Source organism: Lissotriton vulgaris, chromosome 12, assembly GCF_964263255.1.
Source record: "Lissotriton vulgaris chromosome 12, aLisVul1.2, whole genome shotgun sequence".
In the NCBI taxonomy this organism is placed as follows: Eukaryota; Metazoa; Chordata; class Amphibia; order Caudata; family Salamandridae; genus Lissotriton; species Lissotriton vulgaris.
The window spans coordinates 14,484,709-14,510,384 of NC_141700.1; the positions used below are offsets into that span (position 1 = coordinate 14,484,709).

The 25,676-nt window shown below is 52.7% G+C and overlaps 1 protein-coding gene across 1 annotated transcript in view; it reads right to left on the reverse strand.

The window, feature by feature from the left end:
• Positions 1-25,676, reverse strand: part of HCN2 (hyperpolarization activated cyclic nucleotide gated potassium and sodium channel 2) — a 259,302-nt gene that overhangs the window by 127,881 nt on the left and 105,745 nt on the right. The window contains exon 2 of the mRNA XM_086946741.1: positions 22,046-22,469. Within this exon, the coding sequence (XP_086802867.1) occupies positions 22,046-22,469 (424 nt within the window). The remainder of the gene's footprint in view (positions 1-22,045; positions 22,470-25,676) is intronic.

The window sequence follows — 25,676 nt, forward strand, 5'->3', positions numbered from 1 at the left end:
ATCTCACACCTCTTTACGCCTCTCAAGTGGTCGCAGAGGACTAGGGGGCTGAATTTGAGTTTGGCGAGCGGAGGGTACTTCACTGGGATTGGCCGAGGACATTGCAACAACAAACCGGGAGTTTGTTTTTGAAAAATTTTAAACGAATGACCCCAATCCCATGGAAACTTCCTTCATGGCGTGGGAGTCACGTGGCGTCACCATGGAGCCGAGTACCCTGTCGGCCATCCTCTAGATCCGCCCCTAGGAGCCGTGTGTGGCCGCTTCCAGGGTGCCCTGCCCAATGGTAGGGATTTCCTAGGACCCTGAAACCCACCCTTCTGCGTGGAAAGATCCACGGTACAGACAGAAGTCGCTGGTGTTGCGACTTCTAGAAGGAATTTCAAAATCTGAAAAATTATTACAAATGTATTTTGTTACTTTAATGGGAGACTTTGGCATTACAAATGAATGATTAAAGTTTCTCTTAAAGTAATAATTAAAATTCGATGTATACTGAGGGGCTGCCGCACAAATACTGAGACTGGCAAACTTGTCGGTTCTTTGGGTTTACCTCAAGCAGAAATACGACGCGTCAATGTGGCAGGCGCGACGGCGCACAGGAGCTTGGCAAATTCCATGAAACGAATGGGAAAGACATGAAGTAAAGTCTAACAAACAGACTCACTGGAATAGGACTGTTGTAAGAAGTGATTGAAATTAAACTCAGTCGTTTGGCCTGAGCACCAGGAGTCAGAGGAGGCGTCTCATTGGCCAGGATAATTTGGTCGCGGTTCTTTTTTGCAAGTCTAACCAATGGTGGTTCATGCTCTAAGATGATGTCACCTGGACCGCTGAGCCATAAATTCATAACCACGTTGGGCCCTCAACTCGGTGCCAAACTTGAACAAAAAATTAGGTCTGGTTGAAATGTAATTTCGACAGCGTAATTTATGTAATTTTGGGAATGTAGTGTTGTGCTTGTTTTGTGAAATTACCCATTACGCCACAATGTGTTAATACACTACAGTTCGCTGGAAAATTGTGACACAGGAACAATGTGGTCAACCAGAACGCAAACGGCTGTTTTCCAACAATTATATTTTTCACCCTTTTTTTTAGCGAGAAAGTCCTCATCATGTCACAACTCGGTGCAAGGACACATTTCACACTAAAATGTAGCGCAAAATGACAGATTCCCAATTTCATAAAATTTCATGTAATTATGCAAAAGCAAATTCTAGAATTTTCACACACCCTGGCTGAAAACCAAACTTAACAGACTTCACTTTCCAGAGTATGCAACTGAAGGATTCTGGCACTGGGTGCCACTCCCCTGACAGGACTTTAACAGACTGGTGATTGTACTGCATGTGTGTGTGCAATACATTTATTTCTGTACGTAAGAGAGTTCTGACGTGATCAAAAGAGGACAACCGATGCTCCATAAAAAACTTCAATAAAGACCTAAGTAAACAGTGTACTGCTCCTGGAAGTCAAATTCTGGTAGCTTGGGAGATCAGGATGTTTCTCCAGGTGGACGTAGACGCGTAGAACAAGAGAGAGAGGGGCTGCAATTAAGGGGGAGAGAAAGGGTGCACGAGAGAGCGAGGGGAGTGAATGAGAGAGAGAGTAAAGAGGGAGGGAAAGAGCGACAGAGAGTGAGAGGAAGTGGGAGTCAGAGAGAGGGAGAGATTTGTTTAGACAGAGGAGCATTTCACTGTCGAGGTTGCACCATGCCAGACTTCCAGCCCAGCGGAATCTGGTTTACTTCCCTGAGAGGAATGAGAGGAATGATGTCCTCCTCGGAACGAGGCTGGGCTCCCAGATGAAACACACCCACAGGTAACTGGGGAGTTAGATGTTCCCAGGGTATTCGGGCACCTTAGCACCCACAGGAAGCGCTCGGTGGGAGTATAGATATTAAACATGCATGCTTATAATCGAAGTAACAGCACGATGCTTGAGTTGTTCATCTTCTTTACAATACTAGTGATGCTGATTACTCCGTTCTGTTTCATTCTATGAATCACTGCAGCACATGTATTTGAAACAAGAGTCTCCAGGCTTCCATCAATGATTGAAATGCCAGTTCAAGTACCCCCTGTGTCTCCCTCTGGGCATGCACAAGTTACTGACGAAGGAGACTCTTCTGTTTCCATGACTTCCTTGGGGAGTCAGAGTTGTCTTGTTCGGAGGTTGCACATGGTCTTCTGTTAGTGGCTAATTTGTAAAAAATAATAAGTGCTGGGGCTCTCGTCAGGAGGCAGCTTGCATCAGACCATCTCTACTGTTAGCACCTCCTAAAACAGAACCAACTAGTAACCATCAAAGTGGAGAGCAGATGTGGTGCAATGGCTAGAGCTGCTGACTTTGGAGCGTGAGAACCAGGTTCAAGTCTCAGCGTTGGCTCAACTCTCTGTGATTCTGTGCAGATCACTTAATATCTCTGTAAATTGATGTGTCCACACACCTGTGTTGATGATTAAGTGCCAGCACTGAGCACTGGAAAGCACCGGCTCAAATTAGGCACTGGCTCCGGTACCTTGTAACGTGACTTCAGTCAGGCTAGAGGATCTGAAGGTGAGTCAGTCACCCTGTCCAGGTGTAACAGCTCACAGGTTCCACACTTCATGGATTCTCTGTGGGTTGTCTCTAGCTTGCACCACAGGGCAGACTGTCCCTTCTGCTCCTTGCAGGTCTGCCTGGGGCAGAAGTCTTCCTCCGATGCCAGTTTAGTCACTGGTGTTTACAAGTCCTTCCTTCCTTCCTTCCTCCCTCCCTCCCTCCCTCCCTCCCTTCCTCCCTCTGGAGAGTCCTACTCCAGAGACCAGGTCTCCGTGATTGTACGCAGTGGAAATAAACGGTCAGATCTTCAGTACGATGAATAAACCGTAGCCTCGTCCTTTGCAGGGAACACAGGGTCCTCGGAGTAACCTGTGTCCTCACAGCAGCCTCATTGAATTCACCTGCACAGTACAGGAGAGATGAGCCTATCACAGGATGGCAACCAGACCATGCCCACTAGGCCTCGCTGGAGGAAGGAGGCTTATCTTGGACTCCGTTTATTGGGTCTAGCTTGATTGAATGTTGCTCGTCAAGTAACAATGCAGAGGTGTCAACCAGCGGCAGTACAGAGGTCACCAGCTCCAGGGTGGACAGGTGAGGCACCCTAGTGCCGCCTGAGAGTGCCCCCTAGGAGAGGACGGCTGGCACGCATGATGCTGCCCTGGTAGATAGTGCATATTTATGTAGCAGGGGCTCTGATTTGTCAGTTTACATTCTGATTGCCCCAAAATCTATGTCTCCAAAAGGGCCCCGAGTGAATGCCCTAGGAGGATGGACATACGTCACTGGCCTCCGGAGTCCCACAAGGAGGATGAGGTAAGAGTCAAAATGTTTACTTTCACAGAGACGGGAGATGGGCCCAAACACTGCCAAATGGCAACAAGTGAGAGGCCCAAAGTACAGAAGTTTGGTAAAACTTCACTCGCAATCAGCTTCAGAAGACATGCCCTGCGAGAGAGGTCTGCAGTGTGAAAATTGATGCGGTGCACTTAAAAGGTGTGCCTTGTTTTTTTTGTTGATTAGTGGTGCCCTCTGGGGGAGAGACCCTTTCCTCATCCCCACTAACGCTTCCTAGGATGCTTGTCCTCATCACAATGTTTCCGTAGCCATTACATTGGGCGTCCTGCTCCTGTCACCAGCTCCCATATTCCAATATCTTTGCCTACGCAACTTCAAGGGAGTCCTCAGAAGGTCTTGGTCCCTAAGTCCATCTTTCACCATTGCCCGATCCAAGGATGATACGTTAGTCAGACCATGCAGTGTTATCTGCCCCATCTAATTGGCTTATAGGTAATGACATCGGCCATCTAGTGCCACTTCTCCTCCTCCATGGCAACTTTGGGCGCATTCCACAATGCAAGCCAAAAAACATGCTGTCAACATTCACAACAAGGCCCATGTACTCTCTTCCAGCGACACGTGTCCAGCACAATCGTTGGACCCCTCCCACCAGGATATCTTCCCAGATGGCGACAAAATCCTCTTTAAAAGCTGAGAATTTGTCAGAGGGGCGGCTCTAATCCATTAATCTCACACCATGTGTGAAAGCCTAGAGAACCCAGATTATTAAACCTTCCAATATCTGCTTGTGAAGAGCATTACCGGTCCATCGTCTTCCTCAACCTTCACTATACTCTGCCATCTAGTACAACATATGTTCCCTTTGATTGGTTCTCTTGGATTTGAATGTGATGTTGACCTCACCCGCTTCTTGATTCGGTATGACCTGGATATATGTAGGCACAGGATCTCCAGATAACTACGCTCAAGGAACCGAGAATGTAAATATGGATTATAACAAGCCGACCAATAATCAGAGGGATACTGGAGGCCTCGAGCTTACTGTTTTATACAAGATACCAACCCCCTCCCTGGCCGGATTATGCTCCCCATCAGATCGCTGTACAGGAAGATTCTTATCGAAGAAGGCAACTAAACGGTCTCATGCTCCAAATTCCTGGGAAAGAAGCTTTGGGACTACCCAGGCCGATGAAGTCCTTCACCGAGATGAGCCGACTTACCTGTCGATCATCTGCACCAACCCACCGCTGGTGGCCGAGACCCAGATCCCCCACTCGAGAAAGAGAGTTAGGTCAACTTGAGTACAACCTAATAAAAAGATTTCTCAAGAGTCAGACATCTGTGAAATAGGGCATACAATGGCGTCGCACCACCCCATGGATAAGACTACGGGTCACATACCTGTCCCTGGCTACAAGTCAGCCATTGCGAAAAGCAAATCACAACCAAGTCCATAATCAGAGTCTGTAATTCTGTTAGAGAACCCCTTAAACTGTCAAGAAATTAATACAGCTCATAGCCTTTTAAGGTGGCTTCCAGGACCTTTTTATATTAGGAGGGGGTTACTTTATTTCTTATAATACATGGGAACAGATAGGAGAGACGAGAGGGAAGGCACAGGATCTGTCGGGCAGCATCAAAGACAGCAGGTGCGAGAGTGAAAGGAAGGAGAAAGAGGGAATGATGTGGCGAGAAAAGATTAGGAACCGGTAGCAATGAGAATATTGAAACCACTAGAATCAAGGCCACAGACGGAAACAGCGACAGAGTGGACATGGGCAAGGAATAGACCCGTGTGAATCCCAACAGGGCCATTTGTAAATCCTACAGTGGAGAATCAATATAACAGCTTACCCAAAAACACCACAAGAATGTGATGCCGGTCTCAAACCCGGATGCAGAGTGGAGGACCTTTTGAAAAAATATTTTTGGCTAAACTGCAATACATCTTTCAATTTATAACAAAACACCCACATATATTATGATTAAATATAGAACATTAAGCAAGGTAAGACTGTTCCACCAATTAATGAGGTAATTTAGAGTTTAGCAGAGCAGAAGCGCCACTGTAGAGCGGTCCCACTTTTTATGTAGTGAAGTGTTGACGGTGGCGCCCCAGCTAGCTCCACTAGAGGAAACCTCTCTCCTGACTTCCTGTCTCCCACAGAACGGTCCGGGTGGAGGCGCCCACCTATTTAAGACTAGGCCTGGGCAGAACACACGGATTCTGCGGAGTTCCGCCATTGGGCGGAAAAAGCATGTCGCGCTGCTCGCGAGCCGATTTTAGTGCCCATAGCTCATTCCATGCTGAAAAATCTGAACGAACCGCACCACACTATTTTCACTTTGTCTGGTCGCCGCTGTAGTAGAAAATCTACTCTTGAAGAAGCCCTCTGACCGCGACTGTCCACGTTCATAAAATTTCATTCGAAGTTTTCCTAGCAACTGGAACGCCAAATCTCGCGCGCATTCTGAAACCTCACATTGTTCCTGTTCTGAGCGCATTGCTTGCGCAGGGAAAAAAATTCTGGTTAATGGTGGAATTTGGCGGGAACTCTGCCAGAATTTTCCATTTCCGCTCACGGAATTAAAATTTCACTTGGGCCTCTTAAAAATATGGCAACTTTTACTGGTGTACCCTTCCCGGAACCACTGTGAAATGCAAAGGTGTTTCTGGCATGGAAAGCGCAGAATGCCCCCACATGTAGGGAGAAAATTCCCTTTCAGAAAACAAGCCCTCAAGTTGGTTGTTTGGTTTAAGACAGGGTTGTTCTCTAGGTACTTGCTAGTGAACCACAGATGTATGAAGTTCAACACCCACACTCCGATTACCATTACACTGAACTTTTATTGGGCGTCCTACCACAACATCGAGGTCTTTAATACTGTCCTGCAAGAATACAGGCTCCAGAGTCAGTGTTTTCAGTCAAGCCTAGATTTACTGCTCTTAACTAGGTCTTCTCACATGGACCAACTCTATATAGTCAAACTGTGGAGGTAAATAGTCAGTGTACGCGTACCTATGTATGTTTACCTTCATGATGTAGTAGAAGGTGATATTCTGGATGTGGGATTTTTCAGGAACTATATTTTGTTCCTCAGTGCAGTTGTAGTACCTGTTTCTGTCGTTGCCAACTTAAAGATGTTTGTTTTATCCGCTCAGACAGATGAAAGGAGGAGTGAGTCCACTAACACCGGACCCTGAACCCAACACCTACTATTCGTAGCTCTGCAGCCGGTGTTGTCCAGGCCCCTGAGCTTTAACTCTGAAACTCTACTTGTCTCTGGAAGTGATACTGTAGAGAATTCCTAAAAATAATGTTGTGAGAAGCGAACCGTGCGAGAACGTTGAAATGGAGGAGGAACGTTTTGTACTTTTCGTACAATTAGCACCTTCCTTTTTCAGAAATTATATTGGGGCAAATACATAAAGAAAGTTAAGTCACACTCACAAATGTACTCCCTCACATAGGCGCAGATTCACAACTTTTCGGTTATTGAAGGCAACCGCCTTAAACTCGTACGGCCCTCTCATGGAGTGGGATTTAATCAACTATAATCTTACTCCATCAGTCAGGGGTAACTGGATTTACAACCGCATGGTCAAGTTTCGTGGATAATGTAAAGTCCTACATTCACCCAACTGTGCATCTTTAAGTCAGAGTTTGTGGCCTGGATGAAAGGGAGTTGGTTAAAATGTTGGTACCAATCATGGCCCCTATATTGAATCTACCCTCCGCTCCACCATCCTTGGGCCCCTACCGGTCCCACAGGTTGTCCACCTTCCTTGCTCCCTGAGAGATCAGGTCTTTCTGTCCCAATGAGGCAGTCTTCAAACAGGGGTCTTACAGGGATGCACCGGCCCTTAGTTACCAATCTGTTGAAGTGCAGCCGGATGTCAAGGTGTGACGTCAATGCCCCAGCATAGAAATAAAGAAAGGACAGAGCCTGCTGAGCCTTCCTGTCTGTTTCCTCCCAGGACCGGCCAACTCTGCTCCCCTATCCATGCGTTCTTTTAAACTCCTGCATGAAGGCGCAAGTGTGGCTCTGGCTAGATTTGTCCGTTGAAAGCCACCGTCATCTCAGATACTGCTTGCAAATCCCAAGGGGCCCTTTTCATATTTTCACAATATAAGCCAGTGGGGAGCTAGGATGCCGGGACCTGGTGCAAGAAAGGAAAATGGCCCCCGACACTTCTGTTGGAACCTGAATACAATGACCAGGGATCGTTGGGCCCCGGTGCCACTGCACCAATGGTAGCTATGCCCGCGGCCTGAGCTTCCCTCACATATCCCTTCGCAGTTTATCTAAGGTGGCCACCTGGTCTCTACTGGCGTCAACGCAGACGCCTTGGAAGACACACTATGGGGGAGCTCGGGCTCGTCCAACCGATGCGCGTGGCCTGAGAAACCAGCGCCCCCGTTAAGGCCAACGCACACGCCCACCAGATCTCTTGTCCACCCCCCTCCCTATGGGGTCCCTGAGGACTTTATTTAGTAATATCCCTTTCCCAGCTCCCTCTGAGGTGCATGGATGAAAACCCCATCCTTCCCGCCTCATTCCTGATGGCTTCCACTCTCCTCCAGTGGCCTCCTCTAAACCTGGATCCAGTTTCACTCCTAAGAAATTGACTCTAATACGCAGACATCGATTGAGGTTTGTTGAACTTCCGTTTTCTGGGTTCGATATCCAGATTTCAGACACAGTGGTGTCTCTGGATAAATGACCCTCTGAATATCTCTCTAGCTCCAGCCCCCCAGGGGATGCCATCAGACCCCGCGCTCCACAGGAAGCTTCTAGGGGGGTCTGGTCGCCTCGGGCTCGTAGCTGCAGAACTGAGAGGAGACGGTGGATTTACCAGAGTCGCCGCTGCCAGGTAAGGAAGTGAGGTCCCGCCTGGCTCGGAGGATGGAGGTGCTGGGAATCCACCGCTGTCGTTCACAGCGCCAGCCGCCCAATGGAGAGATTTACCGCTGTCTTTCACAGCCAACCAGTAGAGAATTACTGACCTACCACCGTACTTGTCCAACACACACCACCACCGGAATAACCGCCTGAAGTACCGACTCACACTAGTGAGGCAGCGTCTACAACACACAGGCCCTGCATTGCCTACTCAGACCAGTACTGCAGTGTTTGCGATAAACAGATCCTGTAGTACCTACTCACACCAACACTGCCCCATCCACCTTCCCTTGAGGTAACTACTTACGCTACTACCGCACCTTACACACATCATTTACCTGCCCTGGACATAGGTACTCACATTGGTAGAGCGCTGTTTGACGTATACCAGCCCAGACACAGGTACTGGCACTACCACCGCAGTGTCCACCGCGCAGCCGCCCCGGAAGCAGGTACTGGCACTACCACTGCACTGTCCACCGTGCAGCCGCCCCGGAAGCAGGTACTGGCACTACCACCGCAGTGTCCACCGCGCACCCGCCCCGGAAGCAGGTACTGGCACTACTACCGCAGTGTCCACTATGCACCCGCCCCGGAAGCAGGTACTGGCACTACTACCGCAGTGTCCACCGTGCACCCGCCCCGGAAGCAGGTACTGGCACTACCACCGCAGTGTCCACCGTGCACCGCCCCGGAAGCAGGTACTGGCACTACCACCGCAGTGTCCACCGTGCAACGCCCCGGAAGCAGGTACTGGCACTACCACCGCAGTGTCCACCGTGCACCCGCCCCGGAAGCAGGTACTGGCACTACCACCGCAGTGTCCACCGCGCACCCGCCCCGGAAGCAGGTACTGGCACTACCACCGCAGTGTCCACCGTGCACCCGCCCCGGAAGCAGGTACTGGCACTACCACCGCAGTGTCCACCGTGCACCGCCCCGGAAGCAGGTACTGGCACTACCACCGCAGTGTCCACCGCGCACCCGCCCCGGAAGCAGGTACTGGCACTACTACCGCAGTGTCCACCGTGCACCCGCCCCGGAAGCAGGTACTGGCACTACCACCGCAGTGTCCACCGTGCACCGCCCCGGAAGCAGGTACTGGCACTACCACCGCAGTGTCCACCGTGCAACGCCCCGGAAGCAGGTACTGGCACTACCACCGCAGTGTCCACCGTGCACCCGCCCCGGAAGCAGGTACTGGCACTACCACCACAGTGTCCACCGCGCACCCGCCCCGGAAGCAGGTACTGGCACTACCACCGCAGTGTCCACCGCGCACCCGCCCCGGAAGCAGGTACTGGCACTACCACCGCAGTGTCCACCGTGCACCCGCCCCGGAAGCAGGTACTGGCACTACCACCGCAGTGTCCACCGTGCACCCGCCCCGGAAGCAGGTACTGGCACTACCACCGCAGTGTCCACCGCGCACCCGCCCCAGAAGCAGGTACTGGCACTACCACCGCAATGTCCACCGCGCACCCGCCCCGGAGGCAGGTACTGGCACTACCACCGCAGTGTCCACCGTGCACCCGCCCCGGAAGCAGGTACTGGCACTACCACCGCAGTGTCCACCGCGCACCCGCCCCAGAAGCAGGTACTGGCACTACCACCGCAGTGTCCACCGCGCACCCGCCCCGGAAGCAGGTACTGGCACTACCACCGCAGTGTCCACCGTGCACCGCCCCGGAAGGTAGGTACTGGCACTACTACCGCAGTGTCCACCGTGCACCGCCCCGGAAGCAGGTACTGGCACTACCACCGCAGTGTCCACCGTGCACCGCCCCGGAAGCAGGTACTGGCACTACTACCGCAGTGTCCACCGTGCACCGCCCCGGAAGCAGGTACTGGCACTACCACCGCAGTGTCCACCGTGCACCCGACCCGGAAGCAGGTACTGGCACTACTACTGCAGTGTCCACCGTGCACCGCCCCGGAAGCAGGTACTGGCACTACCACCGCAGTGTCCACCATGCACCGCCCCGGAAGCAGGTAGTGGCACTACCACTCCAGTGTCCACCGTGCACCCGACCCGGAAGCAGGTACTGGCACTACCACCGCAGTGTCCACCGTGCACCCGCCCCGGAAGCATGTACTGGCACTACCACTGCAGTGTCCACCGCGCACCCGCCCCGGAAGCAGGTACTGGCACTACCACCGCAGTGTCCACCGTGCACCCGCCCCGGAAGCAGGTACTGGCACTACCACCGCAGTGTCCACCGCGCACCCGCCCCGGAAGCAGGTACTGGCACTACCACCGCAGTGTCCACCGTGCACCCGCCCCGGAAGCAGGTACTGGCACTACTACCGCAGTGTCCACCGTGCACCCGCCCCGGAAGCAGGTACTGGCACTACCACCGCAGTGTCCACCGTGCACCGCCCCGGAAGCAGGTACTGGCACTACCACCGCAGTGTCCACCGCGCACCCGCCCCAGAAGCAGGTACTGGCACTACCACTGCAGTGTCCACCGCGCACCCGCCCCAGAAGCAGGTACTGGCACTACCACCGCAGTGTCCACCGTGCACCCGCCCCGGAAGCAGGTACTGGCACTACCACCGCAGTGTCCACCGTGCACCGCCCCGGAAGCAGGTACTGGCACTACTACGGCAGTGTCCACCGTGCACCGCCCCGGAAGCAGGTACTGGCACTACCACCGCAGTGTCCACCGTGCACCCGACCCGGAAGCAGGTACTGGCACTACTACCGCAGTGTCCACCGTGCACCGCCCCGGAAGCAGGTACTGGCACTACCACCGCAGTGTCCACCGTGCACCGCCCCGGAAGCAGGTAGTGGCACTACCACTCCAGTGTCCACCGTGCACCCGACCCGGAAGCAGGTACTGGCACTACCACTCCAGTGTCCACCGCGCACCCGCCCCGGAAGCAGGTACTGGCACTACCACCACAGTGTCCACCGCGCACCCGCCCCGGAAGCAGGTACTGGCACTACCACCGCAGTGTCAACCGCGCACCCGCCCCGGAAGCAGGTACTGGCACTACCACCGCAGTGTCCACCGCGCACCCGCCCCGGAAGCAGGTACTGGCACTACCACCGCAGTGTCCACCGCGCACCCGCCCCGGAAGCAGGTACTGGCACTACCACCGCAGTGTCCACCGTGCACCCGCCCCGGAAGCAGGTACTGGCACTACCACCGCAGTGTCCACCGTGCACCGCCCCGGAAGCAGGTACTGGCACTACCACTCCAGTGTCCACCGTGCACCCGCCCCGGAAGCAGGTAGTGGCACTACCACCGCAGTGTCCACCGTGCACCGCCCCGGAAGCAGGTACTGGCACTACCACCGCAGTGTCCACCGTGCACCCGCCCCGGAAGCAGGTACTGGCACTACCACTCCAGTGTCCACCGTGCACCCGCCCCGGAAGCAGGTATTGGCACTACCACCGCAGTGTCCACCGCGCACCCGCCCCGGAAGCAGGTACTGGCACTACCACCGCAGTGTCCACCGCGCACCCGCCCCGGAAGCAGGTACTGGCACTACCACCGCAGTGTCAACCGCGCACCCGCCCCGGAAGCAGGTACTGGCACTACCACCGCAGTGTCCACCGTGCACCGCCCCGGAAGCAGGTACTGACACTACTACCGCAGTGTCCACCGTGCACCCGCCCCGGAAGCAGGCCCTCACAATAATACCGCTCTGCCCACCGGTCCCCGGACGCAGGTACCCACGCTAATACCGCGATGTCCACCGTGCAATCGCCCCGGATACAACTATTTACATTTTTAAATCCTTGTATATGAAAGTGCTCTGCAGCTGCCCCTATTGAACAGGTTTCACACTGGTGCAAACACCACAAATGTGTGGAAATAAAGCGTAACAGGTGTATACAATGTGCTACGAAGTCTCACAAGGGGTGAATTTGTGTTATACAACATGACGTCACTTAACTACTGAGGTGTCATTGAAAAGAGACGTCACACCAGGTATGGCTTTAATTCAAAGAAAGTGTAACCAACGGATCCCTTGTGGTGCTTATGTTTGGACGAAAATGTATTAACCAGAATCTTGCATAAACGTTGTGTGAAGCAGATCCCCAATCAGCTCATCTGTAGCAGGTCCCCCGACTCTGCCGACGCTCTCTGTGTTGCCTGGTGCTGCCTCCTGCGGATCACTGTGCCGACTACTAGCCTAAACTATTGTAGTATCTGTATTTCCTCTAAGTTTGTTTTGCCCTAAAACTTTTTCTTTTTTTGTGTTCTTTCTGTTTGTGGTCACATCAACCACACCGCCTAAGACCCGCCCACTCCCGTTTCCTGCCAACCAGCGCCCCGCCCCCCTCCCAGGACCTACTTAATGGAGGCTGCGCAAGCGCACCGCTGTGAGCCACCCGCAGCTGGACCGCGCCCAGCACCAGGAACCCGGGCCCTCCGGCCACCCACAGATACTCCGAAGCCTGGACCCCAGGCACTGCAACAACTGCTGCCTCGCATCCCTTCGTTCAACAGCTGGACCCTTCACCAGCCACCACTGTCTTCACCTGCAACCCAGGACCCCTCACTGAAACCCCCACCACTCCCACTTCGCCGACAGTTATTGCCCTGGAAGCCCCCCGATGACTCCTGCTCAACGCCCAGTCTCTCGGCAAACACGCCATCGAACTCTGAGACACCATCTCCACTGACGTGATCTTCATCACAGAGAACTGGTTCACGCCCTCCTCCACCCCTGACATCGCCACTGCAACGGCTACAAGATGACACACTGGGACCGCACCACAATAACAGAGGAGGCATCACCATCATCCACAAAGAAACAATCCGCTGCTCCCCCACTGAAGACGACACCGATCATGGAACAACCAAACTTCACACTAACAACAGAATCACCATCAGAGGCACCATTGCCTACAGACCCCCAGTACCACGCCACCACAGAATTCATCGTCCCACTAGTTTTCGAGTCAAAGAACTTCACCTTCCTCCGAGACCTCAACTTCCACCTAGACGACTGCAAAGACACAAACTCTGCAACCTCCTGGAACACATGGCCAACACCAACCTCACTCAGCTGGTCACAGACCGCACACCCTAGACACGATCTTCATGGCCAGCGACAGAGTCAAATACAGCCATGCCACAGAACTCACCTGGACCGACCACTTCACCATCACAGTGCACCACCACACCCGTCCCCCAACGCCTCCTTCTGCAGCTAGAACAAGCAGGCCAGACCTTTACCACTTAGATCACCCACACCACCGACCTGGTCACTCGCAGCAAAGGCCTGCAGATCCACCAAACAAGCCTGCTGGTACACACCAAAACGCACTAATGAAACACAGCTGCAATGAAACACAGCTGCAAACAGCGGGTGAGAAGATGGTGCACCAGCAGAGACGCCACAGACCGAGCCACCTTCAAGTCAGCCCTCAACAAATACCAACGACGACTAAAAGACGCCCTAGCATACTGCATCAAAGCAAGCACCAACCACAACAAGAAATTCTTCAGCAACGTCGTAGACTTCTCCTGCCCAATGGCCACCAAAAACATGATCCCTCCTTCACAGGAACTCTAGCGAACCATTACCATAAGAAGAGATCCATCATCTACAGGATGTTTGAGCCCCAACCCACTGACCTCCACAGTCTCCTCACTCCAACAGATGACTCCTCCCGAGCCCCCACTTTGAGCACGGGAACAGCTCGCCACAGCCATGATGAACTCTATCCACTCAGGAGCACCCACAGCCTCTGTCCCCAACGCCTCTTTGACCCAGGAAGCACGTAGATCAGCCGCCAACTCACGACCATCCTCGACGCATCCATTGCCACAGCCATCTTTCCCAACGCATGGAAACACACAGAAGTTAGACCTCTCCTCAAGAAACTATCTGCCGATTCCAGCAAACTCCAAGACTACCGCTCCTGTTCCATGCCAAAGTCCTCAAGAAGGCCAGCAACTCACCGAACACCTGGAGAGAAACAACCTGTTCAACACCTCCTAACTGGTTTTCGCACCAACCACAGTGCAGAACCTGCCCTGGTCGCTGCCACTGACGACATCTGCACCCTCCTCCATGGGGGAGAATTGGCGGCCCTAATCCTCCTCGACCTCTTCGCAATGTTTGACACTGTATCCCATCACACACTGATCAAGCTACTGCACAGCATCGGGATCCAGGGAGACGCCTTCAGATGGATCGCATCATTCCTCACGGGATGAACTCAGTGAATTCGACTACCTCCCTCACCTCGAAACCCAAGAGCACCATCTGCAGCATCCCTCAGCTGCACCCTTTTTAACACCTGGAACCAACATCGTCAGATCCCACAATCTCAAAATCCTATCCTATGACAACGACACCCAGCTCATTTTCTCGCTCTCAGCAGACCCCACCACTGCATGACAAACGTTGCAGCCTGCATGAAGGCCGAATGTTTGAGGCTCAACGCTGACAAGACCGAAGTGATAATCTTTGGCAACAGCGCCTTCCTTGGAATGACACCTGGTGGCCTGCCGAGCAACGACAGACCACGCCCACAAATTCGGCATCATCCAGGACAGCAAACTCACCATGAAATGACAGACCCACGCAGTCTCCTCCGCCTGCTTCCACACACTCCGAAGGATCTTCAAAGGGCTCCCCATCGGCACGAGACAAACTGTCACTCAAGCCCTAATCACCAGCCAGCGGGACTACGGCAATGCACTGTACACAGGAACCACCACCGAACTCACAAGGAGACTCAAGATGATACAGAACTCAGCGGCCAGACATATCCTCAACCTGTCCAAATGAACCCACCTCACCCCATACCTTAGGAACGTCCACTGGCTCCCCGTCCAGGAAAGACGCCAATTCAAGATTTTGACAAGCCTACAAAGCCCTCCACAATCTAGGACCGGCACACATCAACCACCATCGAAACCTTCACTCCACCTCCCGCGCACAGACACTGCGCATCCGCAGAATCCACAGCGGGGCTGTTCCACCTGCCAAGTCCTGAAAGGGCCTCCCCTTCACCTCTGGACATCCCCTTCGCTGGCGGAATTCAGGGAGAAACTCAAGACCTGGCTTTTCGACTGAGCCCCGAGCCTGGATACCCCGCGGGTGATTACCAGCGCTTTACAAATACTGATTGTTTGATGTTGCCCCGCCCAGCATCGGTCTTTGCGATTGTGTATTCAGTTTGTAGCACTAGACCCCTCCGCACACCCACCACCCTCAGCCAGGCCCGCTTCAAACCAGGAACACTTCCGGGTCCCCCCATACATGGCACGAGGCATGCTGGTGGCCACTCGTCCACGCCCCCACCCAGCGGTCAAGAGCGGCGGGGCATGGCTTTAATTAAATACAGTAACCTAATCCGAGGGATTAATTAAATCAAGTGGTGTCCAGAGCGCGGATCAGGAAGTAAGGAATGGGGGCAGGGGAGGTGGGAGGGGCACAGAAAGGGGAGGGGCAGGAAAGAGAGAGAAAGCAGCCATTAGGGAGGAGGACCCGACTAATGGCAGAAGTGCAGAGTATGTACGATGCCTCTATACATTACCATGGGTATCCCAACGGGGGGCGCGTGAACAAGGCTGTGTCGAAGTTACCCCCACCCAGACCCCACACCCCCTAGTCCAGCAGTGGTCTCAGAAGTCATCCCTCCCAAGGGCAACACTCCAAGCTGTGGTCGCAGGAACATAACACACAGGTGGGTGAGAACGACCATGGCTGAGGTTGGGGGCACCTCCCAAAAGAGGGGGGGCAGAGGGTATCTGAAGCCTGAGGTGTTCATTGGCGACTGGGAGATTAAACATTAACACGAGAGACAGACAGACAGGGCCAGGAGCTCTGGTCACTTCTGGGCCTACCCATGAAGGGGTCACACTGCCCCCCCCTAATGAGTGGAATATTAAAAGCAAACTGGGCATATCTGTCTGTCTGCAACCCACGCCCTTTCTGTCACTTTTCCTACCCACTTATTCCAAGCTGCATTATTTACTATAAACACGTGTTGTGCATCTTCCACGTATTTTGATTCGTTGCTGGCAATAAACAAAGGGGGGGGGGCACGAGCAATCTATCAGGTCCAGAACCCAAGCCCCTTAAATGTAACAGTTAAATATAGATGGATGCTGGTCCTCCCGAGAGAGGGGGTGGACCCTGGAGAAGGATGAAAAACTCTGGAACAGGATCCTAAAACTGGTTGAAACACTCCAGAAGGGGACCCTGGATAAGGATGAAACATTCCAAGGGGGGCATGGATAAGGATAAAGCACTCCAGAAGTGGACCCTGGAGAAGGATGAAACACTCTAGAAGGAGACCCTAGGTAAGGATGAAACACTCTAGAAGTGGAACCGACAGAAGGATGAAACACTCTAGAAGTGGAACCGACAGAAGGATGAAACACTCCAGAAGTGGACCCTGGAGAAGGATGAAACACTCTAGAAGGAGACCCTGGGTAAGGATGAAACACTCTAGAAGTGGACCCGGCAGAAGGATGAAACACTCTAGAAGTGGAACCGGCAGAAGGATGAAACACTCTAGAAGTGGACCCTGGATAAGGATAAAGCACTCCAGAAGTGGACCCTGGAGAAGGATGAAACACACTAGAAGTGGACCCGGCAGAAGGATGAAACACTCTAGAAGTGGAACCAGCAGAAGGATGAAACACTCTAGAAGTGGAACTGACAGAAGGATGAAACACTCCAGAAGTGGACCCTGGAGAAGGATGAAACATCCTAGAAGGAGACCCTGGGTAAGGATGAAACACTCTAGAAGTGGACCCGGCAGAAGGATGAAACACTCTAGAAGTGGACCCGGCAGAAGGATGAAACACTCTAGAAGTGGACCCTGGAGAAGGATGAAACACTCTAGAAGTGGACCCTGGATAAGGATAAAGCACTCCAGAAGTGGACCCTGGAGAAGGATGAAACACTCTAGAAGGAGACCCTGGGTAAGGATGAAACACTCTAGAAGTGGACCCGGCAGAAGGATGAAACACTCTAGAAGTGGAACCGGCAGAAGGATGAAACACTCTAGAAGTGGACCCTGGATAAGGATAAAGCACTCCAGAAGTGGACCCTGGAGAAGGATGAAACACTCTAGAAGGAGACCCTAGGTAAGGATGAAACACTCTAGAAGTGGAACCGACAGAAGGATGAAACACTCTAGAAGTGGAACCGACAGAAGGATGAAACACTCCAGAAGTGGACCCTGGAGAAGGATGAAACACTCTAGAAGGAGACCCTGGGTAAGGATGAAACACTCTAGAAGTGGACCCGGCAGAAGGATGAAACACTCTAGAAGTGGAACCGGCAGAAGGATGAAACACTCTAGAAGTGGACCCTGGATAAGGATAAAGCACTCCAGAAGTGGACCCTGGAGAAGGATGAAACACTCTAGAAGTGGACCCGGCAGAAGGATGAAACACTCTAGAAGTGGAACCAGCAGAAGGATGAAACACTCTAGAAGTGGAACTGACAGAAGGATGAAACACTCCAGAAGTGGACCCTGGAGAAGGATGAAACATCCTAGAAGGAGACCCTGGGTAAGGATGAAACACTCTAGAAGTGGACCCGGCAGAAGGATGAAACACTCTAGAAGTGGAACCGGCAGAAGGATGAAACACTCTAGAAGTGGACCCTGGATAAGGATAAAGCACTCCAGAAGTGGACCCTGGAGAAGGATGAAACACTCTAGAAGGAGACCCTGGGTAAGGATGAAACACTCTAGAAGTGGACCCTGGAGAAGGATGAAACACTCTAGAAGTGGACCCTGGATAAGGATAAAGCACTCCAGAAGTGGACCCTGGAGAAGGATGAAACACTCTAGAAGGAGACCCTGGGTAAGGATGAAACACTCTAGAAGTGGACCCGGCAGAAGGATGAAACACTCTAGAAGTGGAACCGACAGAAGGATGAAACACTCTAGAAGTGGACCCTGGAGAAGGATGAAACACTCGTGGACCCTGGATAAGGATGAAACATTCCAGAAGTGGACCCTGGAGAAGGATGAAACACTCGTGGACCCTGGATAAGGATGAAACATTCCAGAAGTGGACCATGGATAAGGATGAAACACTCTAGAAGTGGACCCTGGAGAAGGCTGAAACACTCTAGAAGTGGACCCTGGATAAGGATGAAACATTCCAGTCCTGAACCCTGGGCAAGGTTGAAACACTTGCCATTACAGAAGGCATCTTTCCAGTGCCCTGGAAAAAAGCAGTGGTCAAGCCCCTGCTGAAAAAGCTGTCACTAGATCCAGGGATAATGAAAACTTTCCGCCCAATATCACTGTTGCCGGCCCCAGCAAAGATGTTAGAGACCCATCTTAACTTACATCTGACTGCCTTTCTTGACTCCTCCGGCTTTCTGGACTCATCTCAGCATAGGTTCCGGAAGCACCATAGTACGGAGTCGGATCTTACTGTGGTTGTAAACCATATCCGTACAAAGGTTGCTGAGGGCAGACTACTTTTCTGGTGCTGCTAGATCTGACAGCAGCTTTCAATACCCCACCCCCCTCCATTTTAACATCGCGTCTTAGGGAGATGGGGGTAGAGGGCTCTGCACTTAGCCTACTGTCTTCTTTCCTTAATCAGAGAGAGCAGAGGGTCAAGCTAGAAGAATTTGTATCCCCTCCCAAACCTGTGCATTGTGGGGTACCGCAGGGGTCGGCTCTAAGCCCCACTCTTTTCAACATATATGTGGCCCCACTCGCCAGGCTGGTAAGATCTTTTGGGATGGAGGTGGTGTCATACGCCGATGACACCCAAATCCTGGTCTCCCTCTCCCACTCGGTGAGTACCTCCGTTCTCAGTTTTAGGAACTGCATGGAGGCAGTTTCACAGTGGATGATCTGTAATTCACTAAAACTGAACGGAGAGAAAACCGAAGTCTTGATCTTTGGAGGAGACCAGGATGCCTGGTCAACTGACTGGTGGCCCCCTTCCCTTGGAGAGTGTCCGCGTCCCACTAAATCCGCTCGGAATCTGGGCGTGTTGATTGACACTTCTCTTGCTATGGACCAGCAGGTAAATAGAACAGTCTCTACCTGCTGGGGTGTCATCAAGACCCTGAGGAAAATCACTCACTACCTCTCTCTGAAAGCCCGGAAACAGACTGTAGTGGCCCTAGTCACGTCCCGGTTAGATTACTGTAATGCACTCTACTCGGGTATCAACCTAGGCCTAATACAACGCCTGCAGACTGTACAGAACGCGGCAGCTAGGTTCGTTCTTGATGTCCCTGGCCGCTCATCTGCCACCTTAGCCAGGAAGAGTCTGCATTGGCTCCCAATTCAGGCTAGGATTTTTTTTAAGATCCTATGCTTTGTCTAAGAGGCGCTATGTGGGGACGGCTCGGAAGACATACGGTCTCTCCTAGTCCCCTACGCTCCTCTAGTAAAAATCTCCTGACTGTACCCCGGGCGCGGAAAGTCAGGTGGGGCGGAAGGGCCTTTTCCGTGTTGGCCCCGAGGCTGTGGAACACTCTCCCTCTGGAATTAAAAGTACAACCCTCTATGGGTTCTTTTAGAAAGGCATTAAAAACATGACTTTTCGCAGAGGCTTATCTGTAAGTTGGTTTCCGGTACATATGTTTTCTTTTATTTCTGTTAGGCGCCTTGATGCCCACGGGCTAAGTCTGCGCAATACAAGATGTCCTTCATTCATTCATTCATTCAACACTCCAGAAGTGGACCCTACAAATGGTTGAAATACTCTAGAAACATGTGAGACACTACGGAAGTGGCGTCTAGAAATAGAAAAACACTCCAGACGCCGTCTCTTGGTGTGGCTCGAAGTGTCTTTGAGCTACTTTGCATGGCTCGTTGGATCTCTGGGTCAGAGTTAGGAGTTCTGACGAGTCCTGGGAAGCTCCCGGTGAGATTAAAGGCTCTTGAACCAGTCACCGGCTTTGCGTCTCTACAAGCGATCGATTGGACTTCAGGGGCAGTCGGTGTAAGAAAGTGAAATGTCACACCTTGCTCTCGGTGGTGTGGGTTTCATGTTCACTCGGCTCAGCCTGGGGATGAAATGTCACACCAAGCGTGGAGGGTGTAACTGGACTGAGCAACCCGGTGGAAGGAGCAGAAACACGGGGCGGCCCGGCATCTGTGAGGCACCCTCTCTTAAACGAATAGAACCAGTGGCGTCCATCTTGTTCCTACTGATAGCAGCCTGGCACTTGTGGCAGAGAGACGTTTCCTACTTACGCAGCGGTGACTAGGCCCTAGCAAACTTTCCATTACACCGGAGTAATCTCACATAAATGGGGTAATTTAGTGTTACATTTGCTACGTAAAACTCCCAAAATTGTGCTATTCCACCAAAACAATGCGGAGGACACCAGCGGCTCCTGCTTCCAGCGCTTGCATTTTCTGGCGCTACAGTTAGAGTACAATGCGTCCTCACGTCCAAAACGGAAGCAAGGACACATTGTGTACTAAAATACAGTGCTAAGTGCTGGTTTTGCATTACGTGAAATTGAGGGTAATTTTCGTCATTATTCCCAAATGTCATGCATTTATGTAAAAGCAAATGTCACCCCCACCCATGGTGACCACAGAAACTGTTTTGCAGCCAAAATTAGGCCAGTGTCCAAAGCGATAGGATAAGCGGTCACTCGCCGCTCTCGAATAGCTTGGCCAGTTTCACTGCCCTGGCAGGTAAAGCATCAGACAGAAGTCAGGGCTCAGGGCCCCTGTGCGTAAAGCACCCCAGAAGGCATGGCACCTCACAGCTCAAGCTGGTAAGGATCCAAAGCCAGGAAGGGCGAAGCCTCGCTATCGACCCGGCTAAGGTGTGTCACCAACATCGATGAGGGAGAGAGAAGCCGTGGAGTCGAGGTTGTCTAGAGCGTGTGGTCTCTACGGTGGACATAGGTATGCTCCAGAACTGGACACAACACTCCAGTTCGGATTTCCAGACCCGAGCACAATACTAGAGACACGGCCTCATGAACAGGAGGCGAAGCTTCGAAAAGGACTTAGAGTAATGGGCATGGTGAGGTTTACGGAAGAAACTCAGCCTGCTCCTGGTGTGGCCGCAAGGGCTGCACAACGTTCTACTCGCAATAAGGCTGCAAGAAATGTATATCACACTTAGGTAATTTTCGGAATTTCTCGTTACGCAACATTCAGGAAATTACGCCACTTTGCATTATTATGCACTGTTTCTGGTAAAAAAAAAAGATCACAGTGAACTGCATTATTTGTGGTAATTCATCTTAGAAATTTACCACAAATGCAAAGGAACAACAGAACGAGGCTGACTGTTGTTCGCGGAGCTCTTAAATGCATCCTCGCACCAAAAATTGACACGAGGACGCATTTCACACAACACATAGACCGAGAATACGGATTGAATGTTAATTTCACAACATTCCACTGTCTCGCTCTACAACCTTGCCACACGTGTTTGTAGCCAGCCTATGCACACCCTTGTATAAATTACAACTCTTAGTAAGATGTTTGTCAAGCTTCTTTACAAACTCATTGAAGACATATATCCCTCAAATGAGATCAATCAGTGTAGTCGTGATTTTCTAGTTCCTTTAATCCGAAAATTGGATTAAATGAACAAGAAATGTACGGCATCACTTTGCATGTGCATAGGCTTGCTACAATCGTGTTTTGACCCTGGGTCTACTATTGAGGGCTTAGGGTGTTCTCCCTCACCTTTTTTGCACCACCTTACTCGCAGAATTAGAATTTACGCACACTTTGAAGGCGCCATTTTCTCCCACATAAAGAACCCCCCTTTTCTTTGTTTCTTGCCACAAGCGTCTCTGATCATGGTCAATCTGCGCGACCTGGAGACAGCGGCTCCTTGGCCCTTACCTCTTCCCACTGGTGGATGTAGCGGATCAGGCGCGAGAGCCTCAGAAGTCGCAGCAGGCTGAGGATCTTGGTGAAGCGAACGATCCGCAGTGCGCGAGCCGTCTTGTAGACCTCCGAGTCGATGCCCTTCTCCACAATGAGGAAGATGTAGTCCACGGGGATGGAGGAGACAAAGTCCACCACGAACCAGGTGCGCAGGTACTTCTTCTTGATCTTCTCCGGGTCCAGGATGATCTCCGTGTTGTCCTCGAAGACGATCCCGGTGCGGAAGTTGAGCACGAGGTCCATGAGGAAGAAGGTGTCCGAGACCACGTTGAAGATGATCCACGGCGTGGTGGTCTCCTCCTTGAAGAAGGTGATGCCCACCGGGATGATGATGAGGTTCCCCACCATGAAGAGCAGCATCGAGAAGTCCCAGTAGAACCTGCGGAGACAAAGAAGACACGAGGTCAGAGGTCATGAGGGGGCACTGGATGAGCTAGTGACCAACATCAACTGCAAAGAAAGCACAGGGGGTCACAGAGGCCAGGATCAGCACTGGAGGGGCAAAGAAAGCACAGGGGGTCACAGAGGCCAGGATCAGCACTGGAGGGGCAAAGAAAGCACAGGGGGTCACAGAGGCCAGGAGAAACACTGGTGGGGCAAAGAAAGCACAGGGGGTCACAGAGGCCAGGATCAGCACTGGAGGGGCAAAGAAAGCACAGGGGGTCACAGAGGCCAGGAGAAACACTGGTGGGGCAAAGAAAGCACAGGAGGTCACAGAGGCCAGGATCAGCACTGGAGGGGCAAAGAAAGCACAGGGGGTCACAGAGGCCAGGATCAGCACTGGAGGGGCAAAGAAAGCACAGGGGGTCACAGAGGCCAGGATCAGCACTGGAGGGGCAAAGAAAGCACAGGGGGTCACAGAGGCCAGGATCAGCACTGGAGGGGCAAAGAAAGCACAGGGGGTCACAGAGGCCAGGAGAAACACTGGTGGGGCAAAGAAAGCACAGGGGGTCACAGAGGCCAGGATCAGCACTGGAGGGGCAAAGAAAGCACAGGGGGTCACAGAGGCCAGGAGAAACACTGGTGGGGCAAAGAAAGCACAGGGGGTCACAGAGGCCAGGATCAGCACTGGAGGGGCAAAGAAAGCACCGGGGGTCACAGAGGCCAGGAGAAACACTGGTGGGGCAAATGAAAAGCATATCTCGCCGACCAGCAGGCTGGGATGCTCTGGTGGGAGAGAAGCCCCAGGAGGACACAGGGGTCAGAAGGGTCAGGTGCAGGTTTACCCTGGTGGGGCAGAAGCCCCAGGCATCCTATCCCAGAGCAGACACCGGGGGCAGGATACAGGGGCACGTGTTGGCGAGCTTGACCTGGAAGTGAAGCTCCTGGCCCCCTGCACGTGTGTCTGGCTCTCACAGCACTGTCACCAGATGGAGGTGTGACTGTCCCCTGCACCCATGGTCTTTCAGTGCCTTAAGTGGGATGACATGGGTAGGTGGGTTTCTGAACGGGGCGTGGCCAAAGAACCAGACCTGGGAAGTTCATACAATCAAGAGGAGGCCTAAAACATTTGGGCTGGCATCCTCTCCATGGCACCGGGCGTCCTCTGACCTGGAAGTCTCACTGTGAGGCGGGGACTCCGTATTCAAGCAACATACAGTCCAATCTATACGGCTTACTGACATTGCCAATGTTTGTTAGCAGTTTTAGATAAATGTGGCACCACAGTGATGATTTTATGAATACTTAGAGTTTGAAATGAAATGAAAAATTGTTATTGTTTCAGTTAATTAAAACCATAACAATACATTTTGTAAAATCAACTACTCATTACAATTTCCTTATGTATGGATGCATTCTCTGTTAATTCATTCTAAAACATTCTAAGTCCAGTGCAAGAATGTGTTGTTTAAAAACGATCAAGCTATCCATGCAGTTTATAGTTCCAAGAGTTCTGATGTTGTACGCTTATTAAGTTCATAAGAGCCCTCTCGGCTCGTCTGTTGTCCTTGTGTGGACGGGCACCAGGTTATGTTTCAACGCGTGGGCGTGAGCCACGAGGAACTGTAATAGGCCGTTCAAACGGGTGTCTGGTGGGTACTTTGGAAATGTGTCTAAGAGGCTGTGAACTGAAGCTCAGTCAGGGTTGTAAACAGGGGGGGGGGTCTCTTCACCCGCACTCCGTCCTGGAATCACCCATGGGCGGTTCTCACACCTCACCTTCCTCTTCTTAACTCTGTCCTTTTGCAGTCTTGTGCGACCCCCGCTTCACAGAGCCCCCTCTTTCTTAGACACACACTCCCCTCCCTATGAACACAGCATTGTACTTCCCCTGGCATTGCAGGATTCCTCCCGTTGTGAACCGCCTCTGCACACTTTCACATAAAAGGGTAAGTAAATCTGCGCAATCAGCCGAGAGGCCAAGGATTGGATGTGCATGTATGTAGCACAGCCCACGCCCCTCAGGGTGCACATCCCACGGGCCTGGGGTGTCCATAGGGGTCCCTGCGCCTTATTAAAGCCGCAAGCCCCGCCCTCGCCGATAGCAGACGGCCTTGACATTCCATTCATACAGCGCCTACGACCCCTTAGGAGGCGCTGAACCGAAGTGAGCCGTCTCGCGAGCCCCTCTCTCCTCTCTCTGCCTCTTGTTGCAGGGTCTACGCTGCTGTCGGGAGATGTCGCGACAGTCCGCCCCCCCCCTGGGGCTGCACGGTACAGAGAGCACCAAGGTCAGAGGTGACGTGTGGGCGGGTCCACCTTTAATGCAGTGGTGGAGTCTTAATCCACTGCCCCTCCCTAACCCCAGCCCCCCCCCACCCCCCCAGCACGTGGCCCCCCCTCAAGTGCCGCTATCTCTCCATCTGCAGTGGGCGGGGCCTCGCCCGTCCTATCACGTAGGACTGCAGGCTTCAGCAGCTCCACCTCAGCCAGAACCAGGGGGGGGACTGGGGGGCCTGGAGGCCCCACCCACACTGGCCCCGCCCCCTCCCGCGCCAGCTCTCCGGGCCCAGGCTGGTACCAGAGAGAGGCGTGCCAGCGACCTTCCTGGAAAGCTGCAAGGTCGGTGCCAGCCCAGGAGACTGCCAGCCATCCACCGAGGGAGGGAGGGGGGGAGGAGAGGGGACGGAGCACAGACACACACGATCAACAGAGCAGAGGGGTGCTCCAGGAGAGAGCATACACCACACACACACTGCCAACGGAGGAGGGCACTCAGAGAGAGAAAACACACTCACACTGCCAACAGGGTACCCAGAGAGACAGAAAACACAGGCACTGCCATCAGAGCAGAGGGCACCCAGAGAGAAAGAGAAGACAGAGGCACACGCACAAACATGTTCCTTTTATAGGGGGGAAGGGGGGGGGAGGCGGCTTGGTGGTTGTACCTTATAGGGGTGGTCAAGCTTTGTGTGTGTAGGGGGGGTCATAAGTGTACTGGGTTGGGAGTCGTGTAAGAAGCATTTATCCTGGGGGGTGGATTGCTTGTGTGTTGAAACTGAGGTGCCTGCAGGCAAGCCACGGTGTAAGTTGTACACAGGCCAAGCCACGGTGTAAGCTGTACACAGGCCAAGCCACGGTGTAAGCTGTACACAGGCCAAGCCACGGTGTAAGTTGTACACAGGCCAAGCCACGGTGTGTGTTG